The sequence below is a fragment of the Anopheles arabiensis genome, chromosome 3 (assembly GCF_016920715.1).
Source record: "Anopheles arabiensis isolate DONGOLA chromosome 3, AaraD3, whole genome shotgun sequence".
In the NCBI taxonomy this organism is placed as follows: Eukaryota; Metazoa; Arthropoda; class Insecta; order Diptera; family Culicidae; genus Anopheles; species Anopheles arabiensis.
In genome coordinates, this window is record NC_053518.1 from 47,690,563 (window position 1) to 47,708,502 (window position 17,940).

The 17,940-nt window shown below is 40.4% G+C and overlaps 3 protein-coding genes across 45 annotated transcripts in view; 1 reads left to right on the top strand and 2 right to left on the bottom strand.

The window, feature by feature from the left end:
- Positions 1 to 482, top strand: part of LOC120900587 (myosin heavy chain, muscle) — a 25,126-nt gene extending 24,644 nt beyond the window's left edge. For all 35 annotated transcript variants that reach the window (XR_005739220.1, XM_040307784.1, XM_040307790.1 and 32 more), the window contains one exon: positions 1 to 482. This exon is cut by the window's left edge and continues 1,326 nt beyond it. The gene's annotated coding sequence lies outside the window, so the exon portion shown is untranslated.
- A 1,984-nt stretch (positions 483 to 2,466) lies between these two features.
- Positions 2,467 to 7,190, bottom strand: LOC120900589 (cytochrome b5-related protein-like). 9 transcript variants are annotated; one of them, XM_040307805.1, is made up of 5 exons: positions 7,146 to 7,190; positions 4,064 to 4,339; positions 3,589 to 3,980; positions 3,097 to 3,513; positions 2,467 to 3,012 (listed from the first exon to the last, which is right to left on the bottom strand). In XM_040307805.1, exons 2-5 carry the CDS (start codon positions 4,316 to 4,318, stop codon positions 2,691 to 2,693), a joined length of 1,386 nt encoding a protein of 461 aa, XP_040163739.1. In that variant the 5' UTR covers positions 4,319 to 4,339; positions 7,146 to 7,190; the 3' UTR covers positions 2,467 to 2,690. The 9 variants fall into 9 exon arrangements, with proteins under 9 accessions (XP_040163739.1, XP_040163740.1, XP_040163732.1 ...); XM_040307806.1 differs by lacking the exon at positions 7,146 to 7,190 and adding an exon at positions 6,888 to 7,136; XM_040307798.1 differs by lacking the exon at positions 7,146 to 7,190 and adding an exon at positions 6,803 to 7,136.
- Positions 7,191 to 13,783: 6,593 nt separating this feature from the next.
- LOC120904259 (cytochrome b5-related protein) lies at positions 13,784 to 17,924 on the bottom strand. The gene is made up of 4 exons (XM_040314125.1): positions 17,769 to 17,924; positions 14,845 to 15,466; positions 14,355 to 14,771; positions 13,784 to 14,286 (listed from the first exon to the last, which is right to left on the bottom strand). The coding sequence occupies exons 2-4, from the start codon at positions 15,438 to 15,440 to the stop codon at positions 13,995 to 13,997; spliced, it is 1,305 nt and encodes a 434-aa protein (XP_040170059.1). The 5' UTR covers positions 15,441 to 15,466; positions 17,769 to 17,924; the 3' UTR covers positions 13,784 to 13,994.
- Between the last annotated feature and the right edge of the window lie 16 nt (positions 17,925 to 17,940).

The following is a 17,940-nucleotide window of genomic DNA, read 5'->3' on the forward strand; positions in this document are numbered from 1 at the left end:
AGGTGGTGTGGGACATTTGAACCAAAGAGATCGATACTAAGAAGAACCCAAGGAAAACCATGAAAAACTAAACAAACGGAATACTTAGACATTAATGAACATCAAAACAGAAATGATAATGATTTGCAAATAGTGTTTATACAGAGTTTTTACTTCAAACCTATCCCATATTTGCTTTTGTACACCACCAACCAACGTTCAGTTTTAAATTATCCGTCGAACAAAGTTTCATTTACTATCTCCAGTTCCCTTTTCCCCAATTGCCACAGACACAACAGTCAACTCCACCCTTCGTTCTTCGAGTATGGTTTTGTACGTTGTTTAATTTTTTGTATCCGTGGCAAACAGTTTTCGCTCTGAATGTTTTTTTTAATTATATTTTTTATAACAAAAGTAATACAAAATGTATTTATTTTTATAATTTAAAAAAAGATGAGAGAAGGTAATAATAACGAAATAAGATACTTCTATTCGAAAATGAATGCAACTGTGTGATTGGTTTCGGGTTCGGGAGCGATCGGGGAAAATCTGGGGGGGGTGTTTAACCATGATATCACAAGCACTTATTAGCATTATGTTGTGGAAAGAAACATTATAAAGGCTGCAGTAAATAGACGAAGCTTAATAAAAGCAACAAGGATTAGAATATGATCGAAGCTGCAACACTTTCGCCATATTTGTCACGCATGCGCTCCATCCTTCGTAGGTTGAGTGTACCAAGTGCTGCTTACACGTTGGGAAATCAGCAACATTAAGATTACGATAATGTGAGGCGCGATCACTTACTCGTTTGACGCGCAAGCTTCTACAAAGTTGGGTGACATCGATTCCCAACCAGCCCGACGTTCAGTTACAAAGAATGGCTATCCGGTTATGAAATAGTAGTAAGTGTACCTGTGTAGAGAAGTATAACCACACATATCGTAACGCCATAGAAGAAAAATAATGTCAAGATCAATGCTTTATTTGTTTACAATTATACACATGCTTATCTTAGTATATTGTTTAATTTTTGAATTGTTTGTTTCTCGTTCAATAGATAACAGTGATCCGTGTGAACGTTTCTAAAAAGTTGAATGCTTACAGGAGTTTCATCCCTAATTCATCCCGATAACAATGAGCAGTTTAGGCAGGAGAATGATAGATCGGAGCGAGAGAGAGAGCGACTCGAGGGCATTAGATAAACGAAAGTGAGCGACGACGGGCGTTTATTGGAAATGAACGAATATAGTACCGTTATATTATTATTATTATTATTATTATTCTTATTCTTATTATTCTTATTATTAGTATTTTATTATTATTATTATTATTATTATTATTATTATTATTATTATTATTATTATTATTATTATCGCAGCTGATGGATCTGAGAAACACAAAGTGCCTGAATGTCAATGATACCTACCCCTCATATTTTTCGTGGCAGGGTTACTCTCTCGACGGATGCTTTTAGGTGACGCGAGAGATTATTATTATTATTATTAATATTATTATTATTATTAACATTTTACTCAAGTTTTTTGAGCTGAAGATTCAGTAATCCTTGGAGTAAAAAAATGTTTACTGAATCATTCAGTAATGTTCGGGGCTCCCCAAAATGACTGCTCGTTGACTGAAATTACAGTAAAGCCTTTCGCATATTACTGATTTTTCAGTAGTTGGTAGCTATTAAAAAGCGATGAAATATTGCTTTAAAATTAAGTATTTATTGATGCAAAGATATTGCCAGTCCCTCAGTACATATTTATCAATGTTTTATGTTATTTGATTGTTTTATGTTTTTATACTGTTTTTTTGCCATAACATTTGATGATGGCTCAGTAATCGCTCACAGACATCACAAAATTTTAGCAACCACAGTTAATTGTGGCAAAGATTTTAAACACCAACACGACCGCAAATACTTTAAAATTAATTCTGCAAGTCGAAATATCACCTTATTTTTATCGGGATGACTGTAACCATCTACCAAATTAAATTTCGATCATCATGCGCAAGAGGACATCGCGTTACTTTGTTTTGATGTTTTGATGTCGATTTGACAGAATGAATTGCTGCATTTTCAGTAATTTGTTTTATTGATATTCAGTGAAACGACCAATTTGACACTGATTTTACTGATTTTCAGTTAAATTTTTATTACTGAAATGCATTCAGTAAATTGTGTTACTGCAACTCAGTAAAAACATGACATTTTTGCTGAAAACCAGTAAAATATTCTATTTTTTTTTTTAGTTTAGTTTACTATTACTGTATCGTTTCAGCAAAAAAAACTTTGCTGAAGCAGGATGAGAAAATTTGCCGTGTAAGAATGGGAATGGATTTATGCAAAATTTTGCGCGTTAAAAGGGATATTTAAAGAGCTTTACAGACAATACTTTCAACATAATAAAATATTGAACATGTTCAATTATTCATTTACTAATTTATATTGGTTTCTTTTAATTGATCAACAGTCAAATGTTTCATTGTAAGTTATCACTTTATTTTACACTCTTCAATGGGATATTCTAGTCACCCGTATTTCCCGTAGCAAATAATAAGCAGCAAAATTAATAAAGTCGTTTTGGGACTAAAAACATTACAGCTATGAATCATTCCGCATATGCATAGTTTACGACCTTTCCTTTGGTGTAACCCAAGTTAATAGTATAATGATGAAGCAATGCGCATTTTTATTCCTTATACTATGCACGCTGATCATGTTTAGTCTTTCCCCTATTAGCCATCATTTCTGGCTGATATTGTTTGGGCTGCACACGAGCTAGTTGTAAATTTTGTGCAATATACTGCGAAAACCACGAACTGAGCCGTTTGCCCGCACCAAACTCTTCACACGTAGCCAGAAACACATCATTCAGCTGTGGCAAGATCGCATGATCGAGTGTCGGAAAGAGATGATGCAAATAGTGATCACCGAAGGTGGTTAACACTTTCAACAACGATCCCTCCACACCTCTTCGCTCTACAATTGTGGCCATCTGGTAGAGTCCAAAATCCATATCATTACTGCCGAAAAGAAAAGAAAGAGATAATAGGTTTAATATGATTCGATAGTGAAATTAACATAGAAATCTGTGTAGGAAAACGTACGGAAATAAATCACCGGAATGCAGTGCTTTCGGATGATGATGTCCAGCGCTCAGTCCAATAAGCCCAAAGAAGAAGCTGGCCATCAACACCACAAACAGCCACAGTTGGAAAATTACACCGATGCGTTCCGGATTGGTAGCGTACATAAAGGCGGGCAGCAGGAAAGGAATTAGATCGTCCAGATGAAACCGGTTCTTCCCTTGGCTGAAGCTATCCATCAACCGCTTGAGGTACTCGCTCAGAAAGATCGAGCCGTATATAAACGGCCCATAGAACCAGGAACCGTACCGCTGGAAGCTGTTCTTAAGATCCGCCCACGGTAGATAGCACAGGAAGGGCTCGAACGACGAAATTTCCATATCGAGCACTGAATTTGGGAACAGGTGGTGAGAAATGGCGTGCGATACACGCCACTCCCTGAAAGAGTTCAAAACAACGAGAGATACAGTAAAAATAACTATATAACACAATTTTACCTGACGCACAACTTACCGATAGCTAAGAAACGCAATGTTAAACGCGTACATGCGCCAGTTATCTCGCTGGTGTAGAAAATTGTGCGCCGCAATTACGGTTGCGTTTACGCAGATGGCACAAACTATTCCAATGGCGAAACTTTCTAGCCTGACGGCTAGGTAGGCGGTCAGCATCACGCACACTATCAGTCCATCCACTATCTGGCGCGAGCGTTTCTTTGGCGCGGGATTCACGCGGCCCAACTGTTCCCTGATACGCTGCTTGAGCGTTCGATAGAATCCATGCTCGTGAAACGTTAGCCTACAATTGCGTGGTTGTGTGGCCCGCCGGACGTAGAACTTCGGTAGCATTAGCTCTGCCCGGCGACTGATGTGATGCGTTTCGAACGCCTCTGTAATATCCGTACCCTGTAACATACGTAGATATAAGCAGGTGGAGAGGATCATGTTTGACATTTTAGTGTATTTGGTATTTTTCCACAGACACACACCTTGGTTAGTTGGATCCACTCAGCGCCTCCTGGATGCGTATGGGCAAAATCTTCAAGATCGTACAGATCGTCATTTATTCGCCACAGGCCCTCGGCACCATCGTCGTACCTCTTGCCGTCCAGCCAATTGTGCACGGTCTTGAACGGTTCGTCACGAAACGTCGGATAACGATGCGTTATGTCCGTCGCGTACGATGGCATGGCCGCTTGGTTCGCTGATATATGGGATGACTTTCCTTCAAAACTTTCGGCCATGACGTTGCGTTCATTGGCTGTCTACCTTATCGAGGTGAGAAAGAAGCAACACCAAGTGAGACATTTTTTACGTCCAGATAATTAATGTTGACGATCGCCGGATCGCTCTCGCCAACTGAACAATGAAAGGTTTAGCGTGGCGCTCTCAGCAATGGATTAGTAGCTCGTTTATCAGCCGGTGAATGCTGACCGTGAACTTGGATGCTGACGCCATCGACACAGTGGATGGGTGAGACTGGAGCGCATGGCGGTGGAGTATGTAAATGTCGCGCTGGAGTTCGATACAGCCATACCAGTCGCTGAAACTGGACTGTTGTAAAGAGGGTATCGCAGCAAGGCGAGCCTCATCAAGGACAAGTTCGTTTAACTTTGGGGGGAATAGTTTGCCTGTTTGTTAATTTATGCTCAGATTTATTGAAGGTCTTTCCCGTGTTTCCGCTCTACTAGAACATCATTTCAAACCAACCGTCGAGCCATTCGTCAAAGCGTCACAAATTAAGAATTAGTGTCTGGTGCTTTTTGTTCCTTCCTTAATCGTATCATACTCATCAATCATTTAGACCGTTCTGCATAACGTTAAAAATAGAGTAAAAAAGCGCTTTTATGTTTAATTTGATTGCAGGTATTGCATTTTAATCAGCATTACTCATCCGTATCTCCGTAGTTAGCAAAACAGTAGATTATAACAGGTTTACTATCCACCAATCACGTGATACAAATGGTCTTTTTTGACAAGTTGTTACCCCAAATTACGCCTTACGCATCATATGAAAATTAATTAAGTAGTATTAACTATATTTAAATACCATCCGTAAATATAGATATACATTATACAGATATTTGAAGAAATTTTAGCCTGTTTAGGAGCCTATTGTAATGATATTTGCACCTTTTTCTGAAATTTAATTAGTAAGAAAAGTCAAATTTCCGATTAATCAAATGAAACTCATTTGGTACCCTTAAATTTGGCTGAAAAAATCGACAAATTGGCAATAAGCTCTTTTTGTAGTGTGTTTAAATGAAGTTACTGTCTTTGCTTTTAAATGCACAAGCTTATTGCAATTTTACTCCCAGTTTTGAATTTCACATGTTTTATTTTGCAATTATTAGAGAAGGTAGCATTTCAATTGCGAAACGGAAGACCCGTAAATCAAACTTTTCCTTTTTGCAAGCAAATGTTAAATAGAATTATGACTTCAATGAATAAAGATGTAGTTTCTGTAACAGAACTACACACATATACCTACAACACTGTGTACACAATGAGACCAAATTGCTAATTGACATAATTTGTAGTTTACATTTATTAATTTCAGGTTGTCTGCTTTCCGCTTGCACACCCCATCAATTGCCCAATGTTTAACTCCTCTGTTTTCTACCTTCAGCTACGAATCGCGCTTGTAGTTTTTAGCTTCACAAACTGTAATGCGCCAGGTGTAACGACAAAGTGAAGGCATTCATTTCGTACAAGATATCTCACAGCACAATCATTTCTCTGGCTTTTGTTTTATTCATACCAAAAAACGCATGAGCTCACTCGGCCACGAACTCGGGCTAAGGTATCATGTGTTTACTACAGTTTAAAACAGTTATTCACTTTCATTCAGACCACCGCAGCACCGCAGCCGTACGCGTACGGAGGAAGCAAAGATCAACGGCCAACTTTTGACACAAACCACCGATATGTTGTCCACAATCACGCCCTTGAAAGCTTTTTTTAGTATCTATGCTTTCTAGCGCCACTTGTCACAGATCACTTGTTTACGGTGCAAAAGCCTCGAGCAGACTGAATTAGATGGTTCAAAATTGAGACACGGCACACCCTCACCTGTTAATCACGAAAGTAGTAAACGAAGCGTTCGAACAAATCACGCAACTGTCACTTCAAAGTGGTATCTCTGTCGAGATCTGACAAAAATCCACCACTAGTGCTCCTGCCAGAAAAAAAGCTTCAAACCATTACAAGGTGCAACAATCGAATGCTTTGTACAGGTTGAGGCGGGATGAGGTTCAGCACCGGCACCAGCACTGAAACTGAGAAGCGAAACTTTTTTACGCGACCAAAACAATGGTTTCCTGTTTCGTACTAATCCACTGGTCAAGGGAAACGTCAACCCTATGGTAGTGCTGGGCTAAGATTCTATATACATTTGAATTGCAAATCGGTTCCCGCCACCTAATTCGCACGTGGAATTCAGGTTTGAAGCTCAAAACACATTAAATGAAAGAATTTTTATTGGTTCTGTTTCTGCACAGCGGCCCATCGGAGTGATCTTCGAATCTAAACCGGATATTTGTAATAACAGCCGCGAACAAACCGGTTGAGCACCGCCCTTAGTCACTACTTTGTTTGCCCTTCAGACAGATTATTCTGGCCATGCTATATGCCCAAACTATGCTCACTCTATAAACCTTCGATGTAGTCTGACTTGTTTGGGTTAAATGCTATGCTCACTTTAATTAGAACCATCGACTAATAAGTACCTGTTTGGCCGCCAATGTCATAATATGTTGATTATGATTTACCCATCTTCTAAGACTGATCGATAAGGTCCCTGCAGCGATTAACCTTTTTTTATGAATATTAAACACCAGCTCGTCAAATTTTGTTCACCGATCACAGAAATCAGCTACACAGCACAAGTAAAACATGCTATCTGCTGATTAATCAAATGTTCCAACACGCCGAAACACAACACCTAAACTGCTTTGGATATTAACCAACTGAATGTATATCGGTCGACACCTAACTGAACTGAGAAGGTACCGAACGAATCACACATTCGCTTCAAACTAAAGCGCAACGGTGCTCCGCACAATCACCCACCAGACACGTCCACACTGATCGCGTCCGCCGGTAACACTGTTGCAGGCGAATCTGCGGCCCACACTCCACCACCCCGAATTAATGACCGTATTGTGGCGCTCGTGCAGATCGACCCAAAAAGTGATTGTGAACCGGATCTGCCGGTGAACGGGCAGTGGAAATGGCCAAGAACGCAGCGAAATAATGCCACTCGATCCCCAACTCAGTGGTGACGACTTAGATCACCGGAAAGCACTACAATGAGGAAATGAAGCTGTTAGTTGGTGTTTAATGAAAATATAACAAACATATCTATGTTTTTTGTAAAAACAATTAATGTAAAAACTCCAGCCCTAATGCTGTAACGAATGCCACGTGAACAGCCCCGCCTGTCATTGTACTCTGGCAAATGTGAAATGATTAGCGTGCAGTGCAAAAATGCCTCTGAAGCGATTCGTACTGCACTACGTCAACAAACGATGGTTACGCAAACATTTTTTAAGTTTGTTTTGAGTGCTTTCTTCCCGTGTTTGCAAGCGCCACTTCTCTTTTGCTAACAATAGAGACCGAAAGCAGGTTTTTGGCCTCCGTTTTGTGTTGCATCAAAATACTATGCGAGAGCCAGGGTCTGCTTTTTGGGGTGTTTTGCATATTTCGATGCAGCTAGCCCACATACTCAGAGACCCCGTTACGTTCATCTCACCGTTCGAATGAATACCGTTCAGGTTTGCAAATTAGTTAACAGTTTTCAGGAGGATACCCAGAGCCACAGGTGATGTGATAAATATATGCAAAAATGTAAAAAAGTATGTCTATGCATTTTACAGGGTTCCTCACAGTGGCATGTATTTTTAACCGTGGTGAAAGCAAAGTGTATTGATACCAGGTGGTCTCGTCCCATACAAATTGACACATACAATTGGTATTTTAATTAGTTCAGATTTGGTTTAGCTTACAATTAGAAATAATTTACGTGTTTGTGAAGGTATTTCAGTGAAAAGAACGAAGATTCAAGATTGTTTGTGTGTTCGGAAAGTCACCAGAAAGCTTTTATGAGGAAAAGTTCCGTCAAAAAGTGACGTTCAAATTTTGCCATAAAAACTGTCGTTGAGACCACCTGGTCTTCATACACTGTGGATGAAAAGTATAGACATCGGTACAACTGCTGACGACTAGTCAAAAAGCAACATAGTTGGCAATGACGCAACGTTTTCGAAACACTGTGAGAAACCCTGTGCTCCACATAAATAACGGCTTATTTGTTTTATTTTACTATTCGCACGTGTTTGTGGCTGAGCAAGCTCGAGGCCAATTTCATTGCATTCCCATACGGATTGAGCCCAATCCAAGCTCGAAAGTCAAGGTTAAGTTTGCGATTATCATTCACTTTGAATTTATTGTTTTCCCAACCAACAGATGGGGAATTAAAAATGCAGCAGTTTAATCATGTTCGTAGGCAAACATGGTTGATTTATTCAAACCGTACTCGATCAACAAGAATTTTCTGCTGAGTTTGTTATGGTCTATTTTCATATCGTATCGCTTTTTTGAAAGGAAAAGTTTATATAGGAATACCTACAATAACAAGCACACCCGCAAAACTTGTATTTGCTTTTATACAGGTTTCATACTACTTTTTCGAGAAGAGAAGAAAGAAGATGTTTATTTCTAACGAATATTTATATTAAATGTTTCCTAAGATGGTAAAATTTTATTTTCTGCAACTTGTTTTTTTCTCAGTGACCTTGCACCTTTTATGCCCTGTTTAACCTTGATATCTTGATCAATAGCGTTGAGCGTTGATCAATACGTAACAAGGTGATCGATATGGTTGGTTTGAAGCAAGAATAAACGATTATTCTTAGAGACTGGCGTTGTAGCCACATGAAAGCATCGATCTGCGAAAATACTTAAAGACTTTGTCTTGGACCTAGATTCTTATATTAATTACATTTTTTCATAGCCTTCAAAAATGCTATTGCCTACAAGTTGCCTACCATGCATCTTTCATGTGTAAAAAAAGGGAACATGGAAATAACATTATAATAATAAAAGCAGTCCATGAAATTTACTCATGTTTTACTTCACTGGTGGTCACCCTTACTCGGAAATTTTATTGGAAATGGACAGTTTTTTAAACCTCGTATATCGCCTACAAACCCGATGACACACGAAACATAAATCCTACATTTTTACAACGCTAATGACTAATAAAGATAACTCAAAATTTTAGCTATATGGCCATTTTGTTAAGGAAAAGAGACTTTTATCTTACAATCGACCTCATACAATTCACGCCTTTTTAAAGTGCTTGGTCTTTTTGAGATTTTTGCAGAACCATAGGTAAAGAGTACCCTCATCAAGGAAATGAAGAAAGTGATATTCCAATATAACTACTAAAACACATGCTACATGCCATCTTTGTGAATACCTTCCCAAACAAGCAACAATCTGTAACTTACTTTACACTTCGTTAATCGAACGAAAAGATATTCAAGCCTTCTTCCTCAGTGTATAAATATTAATACACTCATTTTTCTTATCTTATAATCTACAACCTATTTCTGCTACGTTCGATGGTCTGTATGGGCTTACATGGTCGTCAATACTCTGAAGTGCATTGAGCTATTACCACGTCCGATACAGGCCCTGAAATTAACCCACCTTAATGAAAGATGAGTTCGATTTCACCTATCATGATTATGTTTTTGATATAGGGTTTAACATTTAATCGGATATAATAAACTGATTCATAAGTTGTGATATTAATCAATTCGTGCTATAGATTTACAGAGTACAGCAGCGAATCTAACGGTGAATGAAACTTGTGACCAACAGTGGTTCCACCATGCATGGGGCTTCGAATACAATTTTAAATATATTGCAACTGCATCAATTGACGCAGGACAAATTTGACCATATTCTGACATCAACAGAGTTGCTGTTGGCTATACACAATGACGATCTTACATAATCCTAATAAAAAGCATACATACTGAAAATCAACCCCCTATCTACCTACATTCGTTTATTTTATCCTTTTCGATACAGTCCGTTTAAATCTTTTTTTTTTATACCAAAATACAGACTGATAACATCATAACTGTACAACTTCCTATTATTAGAGCTTGATTTTCGTCTTGAAAAGGTATTTGTTTTATTAAATTAGAAAAAAATATAATATTTATTTTTACCTTAGCGTCATAGCGTTAGGTCATAGCGGGTCGGATTATAGGCTTTCAAAGGGCGCATGCAGCCCGCGGGCTATAGTTTGGAGATCCCTGGTTGATTGATCTATTCTTTATATGCCATAGTAAACTCCACATCAAATATAAACACAAGTTAAATAAATAACTTATGTTTATGCCATTTTAAGAGAGAGCTATTTTTTTCACCTAGATCGGCTTAAACGAAAAAAAAAATATTACAAGATCAAGTATAAAAGCACATTGGATTGGTTTCATGTATATTGGTCAAACCTTAAAATAACAATGATATATAATTTTTAGTAGTTCGATTTCAGCTCCAAGCTTTGATTGATACTTAGATGTAATTAATAACCTAAGTAGAGCATATACACACAATTCCAAATGTATTTAAAATGTATAAAAAATAGCAAATATCATCTAAAACTTCATGGTGAAGCATACTCTTTTATGTACAAAAAATAAATTTACGATTCAAAAAGAAGCTTATGCCAAATAGTTGATTGGTATTTATAAAACAAAATAAACAAGTCTCTATGAACATAAACAAAACAAAGATGTGATAGAACTTGTTTATGGGGGTTTGAAATTATATTATTTTTGACATTTTGCTGTTGTGTCCGCACAAACGAGACACGCTGCAGCGGAGTGAGGTTCTCTTCGGGGCTTCGCGCAAGCCCAAGCGTGCCCATCCTGCGCGATGGTGGAACCGCAATGGTGGCCTCCGTGCTGCGTAGGTTCTTTGTAGGGTCCCCCCCTACGCGAGGAGGATCCCATCTTCGTCGCCACTGTTGTGTCCGCAGAAATGAGATATGAAACGTGTACGGCACAAACAGAATATATATTTTAAACTAGCTTTGGTATATGTTCAACCGTTTACAATACAATAAATGAAACCACACAATAACACGCAATGCGGGGAGAGGACCACTGGTCATTCTCGCGCCGCGAACCTCACTGAGGACGTCACAGGATGACAGCCCTGCTGTCAACAGTGAGCCCTCAGGATGAGGCAGCGGTCTATCCACAACATTTGCCATTAACTGTACGATTGAAGAGTTTATCTTATGAATGGAGTTATGTAAATCTCATTAAAAAAAAAAAAAAAAACATCGCGATTGTAATATAACCATTGGCGTTCCAGTACATTCAATTATTATTCGGAGTGTTTTATGATATACTGCTACTTGCGTAAGCTAGCATGGGACGGATGTTGAACATCGGTGCCTCATCGTCAATTATGTTTTAAGTAGACGATCGTCCGATTCGTCCGGTTGGTCGTTCAAGCGATCATAAAAGAGCTTTTCCTCGCAGGAAACAAAGACAAAACGGCCCTACCCCTTAAGGTCAGGAGGACATTCCAAGGTAATCACATAAGAAGACTATGAATTACTTATTCGGCGCTACAACCGGTATTGCGGTCTTGGCTTGCCACAATATCCCAAAACTACCCACGGGTTCGCACCTTCGTCTGTCAGCCCATTATCTCCGCTATAATAAGGGACGCACATACTATCTTGCCTCCTCAATTTGTGCCTAGTACGCTCCCTTTGTCCTTGTGGAGGACCTGCAAAAGACAGTGGAGATCGCCGTGCAGTTCATGTAACTCTTCGTTGTATTTGACTCCTCTGTTGTTCTTTCACACATTTGTTATTTGTTTGTTATTTGTTTATTTATAATTCAACGGACCGCTTGGCTGTCTCGAAGCATTTAATTCTATAGATAATATTATAACATATTCACAAATTACATGTTACGTTCAGATTCATTGGTCACATTGGTTACATTGGATTCATTGGTCAATAAAATTAGGACATAGAAGGACGCACGGCACGGATATTATTTGGCGCGCGACATATCTGGGACAAACAACTTTGAATTCACGGCACATACGAAGAAACGGATCAGCTCGGAGCGATCTTGGCGGGACATACATGTTGAGCTTAGATAAAAGCGCCGACGAGTCGACCCGATTGTCTAGGAGTACCGCAGCAAACAGCTTCTGGGCGTTGCAGTGTCACTGGTTCACTGGTTCGATTTGAGGCCAAAGAGCGTACAGCGACCAGCATGATCTATCTGAACACTCCTGAAGCGCAAGCCATCCGCGTGAACTTGCTCTCGATTGACTCCAAACGGGCCAGGGGGCGTGCAGCTGATAGCCACCATACTACCGAAGCGTATTCCAGCATTAGATGCACTAAACCGTAGTACAGCGTCTTGATGCAGACCCGAGCAGTGATGTTACGTGCAATTTGTTTTACTAAGCCGATCAATTGGTTACCCTTAGCGATAACGTTCTCTAGCTGGTGGTGGAAGCTCAACTTTTCGTCAAGAGACACTCCAAGATCCCTGACACAGCTTTTCCGCTCAATGGTAGATCCATTAAACGCGAAGTCGTAGACTAAAGGGCACCGCAATTCAATACCATTCAAGGAGACAATTGCACTGGAAAGCACTTAGAGTGGCTTGAAGGTGGAGTTGGTCTGACCGATCGCGGATCGGCAGGAACAGTTTCGCCTCGTCCGCGTATTCATTTGAAATGGCTATCAGGATAGAGCAACCGAGTTACTGAGGACAGAAACATGACGAACAACAACGATCTGAGGTTACTCCCTTGCGTCACCCCCGAAGAAGCAGCAATACGGCGCGATGTATAGGGTCCCATTTTCACGCAGTATGAACGACCGGCAAGGTATGAGTGCATCCATGACACCAGCTGCACGGGTAGTCCAAGCACCTCGAGCATAGCGAGCAACAAGGAGTGCGGGACGCTATAAAAGGCAGCCTTGATGTCCGTTTATACGGGGCCAAAATACGTGTTCTTTCTGAACACGGCTCTCGAATGCTGCTCAGAAGATTCAGATTTTTACAGTGTCCTTTTCTCAGAGACGTATGTGAATACTGGTGCTATAAAGCTACGATATAGTCACAGCTCTTTCCATCCCTAGCATTTTTTTAGGTGAACTACTTCCTCAGGCAATACAATGGCCCGAGATAGGTGACATCTTGGATGACTTTAGAAGTGCATTCACCAATCCGTACTTCACTGACAGACCCATTCGTAGGTCTGGTTTTCTTAGTGATGGTACGTGTTGGTGATCATGATGAAAATCTAGTTAATGGTTGATTTTCCGTTTTGGAACCCTCTTTGATAGTTTTGGATATCTTTTTGACGTGAGGGACAAGTTAATCTGGGAGGATCAGGTCGGATATTGCGGCAGGAGGAGTTGTTCTTTAAACTGGGCGTTGGGTAGTTTATCAATATACTAAGCTCACTGCGAGAGGACCTCTGGTTGATTACTAACTAGAGCCTAATCCTAGCTCTGAGAGCAAATTATTTTAGGATTAACGTTGTTTCGAATGCTTTTCCAAATTAAATTCAATGACACAGGATGCCATCAAGTTTGCTGTAAAAAATCAGTATGAACTCAAGCATTATAAAGTTCTAGATAATTCAGTTTTTGGCCATTTAATCAGTCCCCATCAGCTCTTTATTTTTATTTACTTTTACAAAAAAAAGGATTTACGAACCAGCTTCATTAACACGTTCTACAAACAATCACAATCAAGTACACAGTATTGCTAGTCATTAACTGCTGCAAAAATCGTTTCTGCTAGCAATTGTTTCTACTATCTTTGGTACTAGGTGCTACTTTCGCTAGAATTAAATGAATTTTTCCGACGGTTTGTACGTCATCGTTTCGACGCGTGCCAGCTGTTTATGCTGGCCTATGATCTGCTGCAGCCAAGGTAGTTCTCGGTAGACGGTTTCAAACTCACGGCACGTTTCGAAAAACACCGGATACAGCTGGGGCAATATGCCGTGATCGAGCGTTGGGAAGAGATGGTGCAAACAGTGATCGCCAAAGCTGGTCAGCACCATGAACTGTGATCCTTTCGTATCCGACCGATCGATCACGGCGGCCATCTGATAGACGGCAAAATCAATGTCGGCGCTGGAATATGGAAACGGTTTAGCTACAATTACTTACATCTTTTTAATGAATGTCATCTTAAAACTTACGGTATTTGATCTCCATCGTGCACGGCCTTCGGATGATGATGGGCCGCATTCAGTCCGATCAAACCAAACAGGAAGCTAGCGACAAGCACGATGAACAGCCACATCTTGATCACTTCCCACAGGCTGGTAGCACCCACCACGTACATGAACGTCGGCAGTATGAGTGTCACAAGATCGTCCAGGAAGAAGGTGTTCTTTCCCGTTTCGTACGTTTCTATCACACGCTTAACAAATTCGCCGTAAAACAGGAACGAATAAACCAGCGGGCCATACAGCCATGATGCGATTCGTTTCACCGAGCTCTTAATGGACGGATTCGGCAACCAGCACAGAAACGGTTCAAAGTAGGAAATTTCCAAATCCAATATGGAGTTCGGGAAATTATGATGCGATAACGCATGAGAAATACGCCACTCACTATGGGGAAAGGATAGGAAAATGTGCGTTATACGTTGAATACAGTCATTCATCTGGCTTCACCGACTCTTACCGATAGCTTGAGAAGGCCAAATTAAACGCCAGCATGCGCCAATTGTCCCGCTGGTGGAAGAAGTTGTGAGCGCTTATCATTGTCCAGCAAACGAACAGTCCCGAAACGGTGGCGAGTGCATAGCTGTGCAGCCGGATGGCAAGAAACGCAAGACCGAACGCAGCCACCAGCATCGAGTCGATGATTAGCTTCGATCGCTGCGCTGGACCATAGTCGATATCCTTCAGCTTGTCGCGCACTCGGCGCTTCAGCGTCCGGTAAAACCCATCGTCACGGAACGTCAGTTGAACCGCTCGCGGTGTGGTGGCCTCGCGCACCTTGTACTTTCCCAGCAGGCCCTCCGCTCGCACAGTGACGTGGTGCGTTTCGAATGCTTCCGTAATGTCGGTGCCCTTTGTTAGGCGCAACCACTCAGGGCCACCGGGATGACGCTCGATAAAGTCCGTAAAGTCGTACAGGGTGTCGTGAATGCGCCAGAGCCCCTCCGCACCATCGTCCTGCCGCTTACCGTCCAACCATCGGTAGACCGTTTTTAAGGGTTCATCTCGAAAGGAGGGGTACTTTTTTGATATGGTCGTGATGTAATTGGTCGCCATGACCCAGCCCAAGCCTGAAGGCGAATCTGCAAACAAAAGCAAAATTGAAAAGAAGTGCATCGTCAGCGGGTTGCACTACGGTGAAGGTCGGAAAACAAGTCCAAGTGCACGGAAAGCAGTAAAGCAATAACCTAGAGTTGTTATAGATTTATCTTAGTTTGCTGGGGTTTCTGCGACTGTTGACAGAATGATCTGTTTCTGTAGATGTGTCGTAAAGCTGTTTAATGCAATAATATGCTCGTTATACGTATCGTACATAAACTCCCATATTCACAAACGGTCTTACTATCATTTGGTAAACCAATTCAACTGCCGTATGTCGACAGCGGTGACAATCATTTTAAATTGCCAAAGTCCGTTCGTAACCGTTCACAATTGCAGGAGGGGTATTTCAAGGTAGCGTCCTAGGTCCTAGTGTTCTAAAATCTGTGTTAAACGATCTCCAATTGTGTTCAACTTTAAAACTCTCTACATTTCGATCTAATTTAGTTCGAGATCCATGAGACCTTTTAGATAGCGGGCTAAACGACCATTTAAAACAATCTTTGTTTTTCGGGTTTCTTTAATGGTTTAACGTTGAGTGTTAAAAACTAGAATCGTTCCAGCCCTTGAATATGACAGTATAATGTGGAATTCTTCACAACAATATAATATATAGAAAGTTGATGCAGGCCAGCGTAAGCTTACATATTCTATGATCTATTCTTTGATCTGATATATGGCCTAATGACTATAGTTCTACGGTATTGAAGCACGTTTCATTCGAGGCTTGAACCCATGACGGGCATGTTGTTAAGTCTTGCGAATTGATGACAGTACCACCAGACCGGCTACGCAGTGTGATGTAATACAATCTGTTAATGTATGACCTAATATTGTAATATTATAATTTATGCTATTATATTACACATAGTACCACTTACTGGGGCTTGGCTTTCAGTGATTTACTGATTACACACATAGTAGGATAGTCAGTTCTACGGTATTGAAGCACGTTTCATTCGAGGCTTGAACCCATGACGGGCATGTTGTTAAGTCTTGCGAATTGATGACAGTACCACCAGACCGGCTACGCAGTGTGATGTAATACAATCTGTTAATGTATGACCTAATATTGTAATATTATAATTAATGTTATTATATTACACATAGTGTAATTGTGACTATATGGTTCCTTACTACGGTCAATTTTTTGTCCTATAATTTTTAATAAAACATCATTATGTTCTGTAGGCTTATGATGCTGCATGTCGTTATAAATGCATAAATCAATTATCAATTATCCTGCTAGAAAAGTCGTCCGAAGCCGTAATTATGTAAATTTAAATAAAAAAAGGATTTTTTTTCTTATTAATATAAGTCCGTTATCTCTCTAAAGGCTTCATACACCATCAGCTTATATTAATTAAGTTTAGCATCTCTGGCAGTCATCTGCGCAATTATATCACGGACATTTGCACTACGACCTGCTAATGTCGATTGACGGACATTAACCGATAGGGCAAGGGACGATCGACAAAGCTCATCTAATAAACATTAACTTATTTTCTCGCGTGTTCTAAGCACCTGATGCACTCTATTACTGCACATCCCCAGCAATATGTGCTGCATCACGTTCAGTCAACGTGAAGCTGTTGTTCTGCTTGCACTGAATGGTTTGTAAATATGAGACCGATCAAGTCAAGACGGTCCAATTCTAGGTTATTTCTAATTACCACCTTTCAAAACGCAACCCAGCTCTCCCTTTACTGTTACGAGTTGCCTCAAATGATTACACATAGTGTGTTCTTAAAACATTGGTCTTTTTCTCTTGAACCGATAAGACATTGCGCTGCTTCAGGGAGGGTTAGGCGTTATATCTCACCCTTACACTTATCGCACTGCAAGGTAAGAGTGCATGTGGGAAAGGGTTTGAACTTTTTAAACGCAATTTCATGGTTCCGATAAACAATTTGAACTTTGAATTCAGCATTCGCATGGGGAGGGCACATTTTCAGTTCCACTTTACTCCATCGTATACCGGCTTAGAACAGCACCGATGATTCGTTACCGCGACTGAACCGAAGCCGAACAAAATTACGCGGGCAGAATATCAATGACCTAGGCACGCACGTCATCCACAGCTTGGCGTTTAACTGTATCAATTAGTTTGTCATGTCACACCGATACCACATCGTAACACGGCGTTCTGCAACGAATCAACCGGAATTGGGCGAATCCGTTGACGTAGATTGCAAAAATCTCCTTCTCCCTACGGTAGGAGAGTTTGTTCTAGCACTAAACACTGCACTTGTTTTGACCGAAAACAAAAAAACAACCAGAACTTACACGGTAAAAGCTGCTATTTGGGTGTAGCGGACTTCCGCAATCACTGTTTTCGAAACCGTGCACTGCGGGCGAATGAATGAAGCGAACTTATCGACTCGGCATTTTGTGCTGACCGTGGACGAGTGACGCCGATTAATCGCTGGACAGTAAATGGAACACTAACCATTCTAGT